The following is an 8253-nucleotide window of genomic DNA, read 5'->3' on the forward strand; positions in this document are numbered from 1 at the left end:
TTCTCTGTGTACAGTATGTGTGATGTTACCAAATTTCTTGTTGCTATCTTATATACATTGATACATTGTGCTTATAAGGTGTTACCGTGCATTTATACAGCGGCTGTACACTACTGCGATGTATCACAGCAGTGTATGGCACAGGGCTGTCACTAGAAATTGTGGGTCTCGGGACTGATTTCTAGTCTGGGCTCACTTACCGCCCTGCACGGCCCCAGCTGAATCCCACCGCTCCCACAGGGGAGTCTTCTCCTCCACCTCCGGAGTCTGGACGCTAGCAGCCATTTAAAATATGGCACCGACTTTTCAGGCAATCAGTGTTCGCGGCCCGGCAGCCAATCATATCGGCTGCCGGAACGCAAGCTCTGATTCACCAGACGGTGCCGCTTTTCAAATGGCTGCCAGAGTCTGGAGGTGAACTTGGGGAAGGAGAAGCCTGCGCACCGGGAGCAGTGGTTGGGCTTCAGCGAGTGCAGGTCAGCGGAGAGGGTGGGGGGGGGGAGGGTGGGGTGGAAAGAGTGTCCCCGGCCCTTTACTCTAGGTCAGAGTGGCCGGGCCTGGGACAGCTGTGCCCCTTAGCACCCCCTTGGCGGCAGCCCTGTGCATGTGACCCCATTCCCTGCTGCCAGGAGGGGGTCCTAGTGGCTGGTCCCACGTCCAACTCCGGTCCAATCCACCTGGGACCACGCATCAGACAAAATTATTTGCTACAAGGGTAAAACTGCAGGTAGTACAGTGTAGTATTATTACTCACTGGTGACATATGATATATTCATATTGCCAATTATAATCACTCTCACTGCTGTATGTGATATGTTCTATCCAACACTTCTTTATAGATGTTACCACTACTTTGACTTGATCAAATGAACTTTAAAAGGAGACAGACTGACATAAGCAGCAAGAACAAGTCACAGCGGAGACCAGCACTTCCGTCCGTACAGGTGGCATTTATTGTGAGTGTGTATTTTCCTATGGCCGCAGTCACTGTTGGAACGTTACACATGTTTCTTGTGGCGCAGCCACGGACAGCGATGGACATCGGAACTGCGTATCCTGCAGAAAGAAATGTACCGGGAATCAAATACACCAGAATATAAGGTGTACCATTATTGACAATTAAGCCTGGTTCTGGTTGGCTCTCTAAGCATCGGTATTTTGCGAGCCATGTAACGCCACACTCCCGGCGTGCGAATGCCCGCCCAGTGAATATATGCGCCGCACTGCTAATGGGTGATTTGCATATACAACCATTCGCAGGCTAGCGTATGGTCCTGAAATCTTTCGATGGTCGCCCCCCATCGATTGATTTCTTCAGTGCTCACAAATCTAAGTCATTCTCTGCTGACTTCTGATTCCTGCTTCGAGAACTGGGTGGGCAGCTACCATCCGGTTACACCAGCCACCCGCCCCCGGAACTTAGGTGCCCGCTTGCGTTCGCATTGAGATGCTCAGAATTTTCCTGGGCACACCCCTGCTTGCCTCCATCCCCCCTCCCCATGCGAGTGCCACGGAGACTATGCAAAGACACCTGCACGGAAGCCCTGAACATGCACCTACTGCAGGGCTTCACCATTGGTCCCACGCACGGGGGACGCTCGCTGATGAGGGCCTTCGTGTGAAGCTTTTCTACTCAGCTTGGATCTGGGACACAGAGTAGGGGATGAAGCCGGGCTACAGCTTTCACACATGGGTGATTAACTGGGTTGTCTTTAGGGCCATCACTCTTCTAGCCAGACCAAGGTCTTCCGTTGAACCATGGAGATGACCTCTGGTATCTGCAGCAGTGGTGGCACTACTCTACCTCTACATTGCTTCAAGGGAAAAGTGAACTTTTTTAATGACAAATTATACTTGATATACTCCAGTCCCAGGATCCCTTTCTCTCTGGGCCTGGAACTGGAGTCTCTGGTACACTGCCCCCCCTGGTGGAGGCCCTGAGTCCCGATACACTTCCCCCCCTGATGGCGGACCTGAGTCCATGGTACACTGCCCCCCCCCCCCCCCCCGGTGGAGGCCCTGAGTCCCGGTACACTGCCCTCCCCCCCTGGTGGCAGCCCTCTGTGGCATTCTTGGAAAACACATTTGTACACAAATAAGTACAACAGAAATGACCTTTTCCATCCGTAACCTGAGAAATGCACTTTGTCTCTTCTCCAGAGCATTCAGTGAAGACGTTGGACTGACATGGCTTATCGGCCACTTTGAAGCAGGACTTGCAGGTAACTCCATTCTTAGTATAGTTATCCGGCGGAACTTAATTATTAAAAAATAAATTGACAGAAGCAAAGATAATATTAGTAACATTTCAATGTATTTATGCAACATAAATATCAAGTGGCCAATTCAGACCCCTTCCCCGACGGCCGGGGTCTATGCACGTGTGAATATGCGCATGCACAAGCTCTGGGGGCAAATGGCTTCGGCGAGTTTCACACTCCCTGGGCCGTTTGCTCGAGGAATGGAGGCATGGGGACTGGCAGGGGGCAGCAGCAAGGGAACGGCCAGCATTTGCTTGGCGTTCCCCTGCACATGCAGGCGTGGCGATGCCAGGTCAGGGCAGGCAGCTGACATCACATGACATAAGCACCGCCCCCTTTGCGGACAGAATAAAAGTCAGTCGAATTGTTTTTCAGCCTGGCACCCGCATGCGAGGGGAGGTGTACGCTAGGGCGGAGTGTAAAAACTGAAATTGAGAAATTCTAAATTGGCTAATGTGGAAAAATTGTGACTTGACCTGAATAAGAAACGTGCAAAACTTTTTGATCTGAGTCAACATCTTCTGTTCTGGCAAGAAGCCTGAAGTTTCACTTTTTAGGTAAAAATAACGAAACTTATGAAGATGCTCCGATCTAGTTATATTATGTCAGGATGTCTTAGAGTGGTTCATTAATATACTTTAGCATAGTAAAAGACAGTAGGAGCTTGTCCTAATGGATGCGAGTAAATGACAGTTGACCATTTGCTTGGAAATGCTAGAAAACTGTCATTCAGATATTACCAGCTGTTTGTTACAACCGGCCCAATCTGACAATCGATCTGTAGATGTATGGCCATCTTTAGATTTGTGTGAGTTATTTTGTTTCTGTGCAAGGTAAATACCGGCTGCATTATTTTTACACTGCAATAAAGATTTTGGTTTCAACACACCCTACCCAAATGTAACTCTCTCAGCACGTTACATCTGCCCCAATGCAGCATTTGTTTTGCCCATTTTGAGAACAAATTTGTACTGCGATCAGATCTGATTAAGGGCTATTATGCAGTGTTATATTTCACACATTGTCACTGAAATTCCATTTAGAGTATTTGTGCTTCTTCTATTATAAACACGTTCAGGAGAAAACACCATGTTCACAACTGTGACCATGAAAATGGGTCAATTATCAGGGATTTTTTCTCCCGCCAAAGTCAGTCACTTTGCACTAGGACAAGCTCATACTCTCTTTTACTAAGCTAAAGTATATTAATGAACCACTCTAAGACATCCTGACATAATTATAACTAGATCGGAGCATCTTCATAGGTTTCGTTATTTTCACCTAAAAAGTGAAACTTCAGGCCTCTTGCCAGAACAGAAGATGTTGACTCAGAACACGGACGCGGATGGACGAGCTTTTGCACGTTTCTTATTCAGGTCAAGTCACAATTTTTCCACACTAGCCGATTTTGAATTTCTCAATTTCAGTTTTTTCACTCCGCCCTAGTGTACGCGTTAACGGATGCTGCCCAACGTCCAGAATGTAGTCTCTATCTGCCTCACAGCCTGCTGCAAGACAGTGAATGGCTGTCAGTATGGTGATTGGTTGAAGGCTGGAGCTATCCACCAATCAGAGTGCATCATTCAGAGGGGCACATTCACTAAAGCACAGGTTCTCACAGTGCACGTTTTCCAGGTCTCCTCACACAGTGGCGTAACTACTGTAATACAGCCCCAGCTGCCGCTTGGGGGAGCAAGCCACAGTGGGGTATATATGGGCGCCAGCACCCGCTGGACGCACTGACATGCTGCTGCCTGCCACTGCCCACTGTCTGAGCACCGGAAGTGAGTCAGCTGCAGCGCGGGTGCGGCCATGGCAGAGACGACAAATTCAAATGACTGTACACAGAGCCGGCTATTGGCTACTGTGTACAGGATGGGCGGGCGGATGGGCGTGTTAGGGCGGCCTGGGATGCATCGGAGCCAAGGGAAGCAGCAGTGTCTGCTGGTTTCTCTTCCTTTATCCTGCTTCAGCTTCTCCATTATGCGTGTGACATGACCGAGTTTAAGAACCATTGCACTACAGCTCCTAAAAATGAAGAGGTGTATGTTGCCCATGGCAACCAATCAGATTCTGTCTATCATCTTCTAGGATGCAATAGAGAAATAATAGGCAGAATTTTATTAGTTGCTATGGACAACATTACCTATCACCTATTTTCACTTTTAGAAACCTATGAACATTTACCCCACTGTATCCTAATGACGTGACTGGTTCTGAATCGGATGCTTTGCCGATGTCAGTCACGTGCCCCCGCTTAGTTACTAACTGAATGCGATGACGGGTATACTTACACGCCGGCTGAGGAGGGGTACATCCGTCCGTGTAACAGCAGCTGACGGAGGTCTGGGATCGTAAATGAGGGTTACTAAAGCTATTGTAATGATTACACATTACGCTTCTCCCACAATCTCTAATGATCATTTTATTTCCTTTCACTGAACCTGCAAATACAGAGCACATCAAATATATGAGCAGCACAGATGGTGCAGTGGTTAGCATTGCTGCTTCACAGTCCTAGGTTCAATTCCTAATCGTCTTTATGGAGATTTTATGCTCTCCCTGTGTTTTCGTGGGGTTTCCATACTGGTAGGTTCGATGGCATCTGACTAAAATCCAAACACTAATGTGCATACTGTGGGGGAGATTCTCTAAAATAAAAATGCGGTAAAAACCCAATTTTTACCGCGGCCGGGGGGGGGGCTGTCATCGCTAGAAAAATCCGGCGATGCCCCATAGAAGCCTATGGGCTTCTACCGCAACCCAGCGCCACCCTGCACAGACCTCCCCGCCGCCCCGCAGGAGCTGTCCTTTGCCATAATTATCGCATATGTTAGAACATAAGCAATAATTATGTATGCGATGGGAGGCAAAGGGGGGCGGAGAATCTCCCCCTGTATGTGTACATGTGATAGGGAATATAGGGGCAGGTATAGTACCTTCCAACTGTCCCGAAATTCACATTTTCTCTGACTGTCCCTTGGACCTTATTCAGTTCCATCTTGCATCTGCGCATGCGCAGATGCATTTCTGCACATGTGCAGATGCAGGGTGCGTGCGGCCACAGCTAACAGGGTGTTCGCAAGGCGCATGCATCCAGGATTGCGGGCAGGGGGCGTGCGGTGGCGGGCCGAGCGATTCACCCATGGGAGCGCTCAGCATTTAATGGGCGTTCCCATGCAAATCGCCCGGTGATGCAGGTGGGGGACGAACAGCTGACATCACCGAGGGTTCACGCATATCTAAGTGACGTCAGAGTCAGTTACATTAGATATGCGTGCACCTTCGCCATCATTTGATGGTCGGCGACCATTGAATGTTGGGGGTGGTTCCCCCTAGCAGCCAGTGCTGGTGAACCCGCACTGCATTCACCGGACGCAACCAATGAGATTCTGTCTATTATTTTATAGATTGGTTGCTATGGCCAACATCACCTGTACATAGGCCCCATAACCTTCCATTATAATTTATGTCTTTTATTGTAAATGACACATTCAGTAGTAGACCAATATAATAGGTATTCCTACCAATGGAGGCTATGGTGTAAACTGATACACAAACATCTTCCAAAACTGAGCAGGGTACTTCAGGTCCGGAACACTGTCGGTCATTCTCCCTCGTACATTTTACACAGGATAAGGAATAAGCTTAAAGATTAGAGAAAAGATAAACGTTCATAATAAATCCATACATTCACATGGGTACATTCAGGAAAATGGCAAAAATGGGTCTCTGTCTCCACTATAGAGAACAGTACTGCGCAAGGGCCCTTATTCTGATTGAGTCGGACGGCTGCGTGTGTGCGGATGGATGGCCGATGTTTTGTGTTTGCGCATGTGCAGAGGCATTTCTGCGCATGTGCCAACGCCTCGCACACGGCGTGAGGTCTGTGCAGAAAATGATTGTATGGAACCATCCGAGCAGGGGGTGGAGAGGGGCGTGAAGGGCTGTTTGGGCTCATTACCATATGCGTACGCCCCGCGTTTCATTGCGTTCCTATGAAACCGCTGGGCGCACGTATGGTAATCCAGCCGTGACGCACGTGTGGGGGGCAGACATCTGACATAGCCGGATGCCAGCTGCCCGCCCATATCCCTGCTTTCATACGGAGAAATGTCAGAGTGGTCTGGAGCACTCGGGGCTGCCTGACCGCTAGGTTCATCATCGATGGTCGGCGACCACACACCCACGCTGTTTTTTTTTAAACTAAACATTGCACTAAAAAAATCGCACATTATCATTACTGAAAAACACAAATTTTCGTTACTAAAAATTGCACTAAATAGCATTCAAATTCTGACTTTGTGTAAAAAATTGCACCCTGTTATATCTCGCGTCAAATGTGTAATGGTCCGCTGGAAATACAGGGACTGTCAGGGAGCGACCAGGGTGAGGCTGTGCCGATACTACCTGGTGCCTCCCCAGCCAAAAACTTCCCTAAAGCTGAGTCCTGTGTCCAGAAATATTGTCCTCTATTCTATTAGGGCCCCCCATACACTACTGCAATAAATTTAGAGCAAATCGCATGTGTAGACATTTGTAGACATCCCATCAGACCTGATGCGCAGTCCCATGTGCATCGGATCGGACCCTACAGATGAACCTGCTGGACTAAAGAATTATTGGATCGGACCCATCAACGGCACATAAATGGGGGCTTTTTAGAACCTGCGATGTATTGCGTCCAATTCCGTAGGTGTGTGCCAGTAGTGAAGCACTGCAGGTGTGGGCAGCAGGGAGCGGACAGCAGAGGTCCAGGTGGCAGGGTAGGGAGCGGGCAGCAGAGGTCTGGGGAGCGGGATGGGAAGAGGGCAACAGAGTTCCAATGCGGCAGGCAGCAGAATTTAAAAAATACAGTGAAAAGACTGTCCGGGTCCTGATTGGCTGAGAGAGCTATTTGTTCTCGAACTATAGCTGGTATGTCAGGCTACAGTTAATGTTGACTAATAGACTGTTGACATGTGAAATGTCAACATTGTCAGAATGCTGACCTTAGGGTGAGGCTGCAAAATGGGAGGGTGAGGGTTAACAACCTGGGGGAGGTTAGAGATAGGTTAGGGAGAGGTTAGGGTTAGACACTGAAGGAAGGGTTAGGGTAAGGAGCAGATACATAACTGCTGGGCCACCAGGGGGCGATATGGTAACATTCTAACATAACATTGTTGACATTAGGACCATGTCGTCAGTTTCATAACTATCGGCATCATTTATAAAGAATGATGATATAATAAAGTAACTGTGTTCTAGGCACCATGTGGTGTTGTCACTTACCAGTCGCTGCGAGAGACAATAGGATGCAGGCGTAGAGGAGAGCTGAGCGTGCCATGTTTTCAGGCTTCAGGATACAGGGGTATGAGATCTTAAATCATTTGCGCTTTGTTTTGTATTATAATATTTAGGGGCGTCGTCTTGGTAAGAAAATTCAGTTGCCAGGAAGGGAAAGGAGAACGTGCCGGGAAACGCTGCAAAAGTTTAGCAATCAAACAATAACTCTAAGCTGTGATGATGAACGACTTGTGTCTGAGACGTGGAAGCACATTTGTACGGTGTCGGGTTGGGTAGGAAATGTCCACCTAAATCCAGTCGACGAACTGCAGGCAAATCATTTGTTCATTATGCTAAAAGAGTGCTCAGTAGTTTCCATTCTAGAAGGTCAAAAGTTTGAATTGAGTTGTTCACTTTTTTTTTAGCTGACATGTCGACCTTTTGATTGTCGTCCTAGCCATTGTTGTCAACCTTCAATGGTCGACCCAATTACCCATACCATATAATCAGGGGCGGCTTGGGATCACAATCCGGCCCAGGAAGGGGGGCTAACGCTACAGCGGACACTACTCACCACCGCCGCGCTTCCGTCGTCATCCAGCGGCTGCAGCTGCTCACAAAGTGCAGCATAACCCAAAACAAATATGGCCGCCACATATGTGCATATAATATATGAATATATGCGGCGGCCATATTTGTTTTGGGCAATGCTGCCGTTTGTGACCAG

The 8253-nt window shown here is 48.3% G+C and overlaps 1 protein-coding gene across 1 annotated transcript; it reads right to left on the reverse strand.

The window, feature by feature from the left end:
* Nucleotides 1-7597, reverse strand: LOC146042174 (phospholipase A2 inhibitor and Ly6/PLAUR domain-containing protein-like). Its single transcript, XM_083162100.1, has 5 exons — nucleotides 7533-7597; nucleotides 5789-5908; nucleotides 4556-4705; nucleotides 2116-2256; nucleotides 1-1056 (listed from the first exon to the last, which is right to left on the reverse strand). Exons 1-5 carry the CDS (start codon nucleotides 7585-7587, stop codon nucleotides 863-865), a joined length of 660 nt encoding a protein of 219 aa, XP_083018226.1. The 5' UTR covers nucleotides 7588-7597; the 3' UTR covers nucleotides 1-862.
* Between the last annotated feature and the right edge of the window lie 656 nt (nucleotides 7598-8253).

This window comes from Crinia signifera, chromosome 19, assembly GCF_055691185.1.
Source record: "Crinia signifera chromosome 19, ASM5569118v1, whole genome shotgun sequence".
Classification (NCBI taxonomy): domain Eukaryota; kingdom Metazoa; phylum Chordata; class Amphibia; order Anura; family Myobatrachidae; genus Crinia; species Crinia signifera.

Excerpts from the sequence above, each read along its gene's own strand:
- LOC146042174 (XM_083162100.1), bottom strand. The coding sequence starts at position 7,587 with ATGGCACGCTCAGCTCTCCTCTACGCCTGCATCCTATTGTCTCTCGCA. Across the intron at positions 4,706-5,788 it reads TTACACCATAGCCTCCATTG|GTTCAGTGAAAGGAAATAAA; the intron begins GTAGGAATACCT and ends CTGTATTTGCAG. Across the intron at positions 1,057-2,115 it reads TCAGGTTACGGATGGAAAAG|GATACGCAGTTCCGATGTCC; the intron begins GTCATTTCTGTT and ends TTCTTTCTGCAG.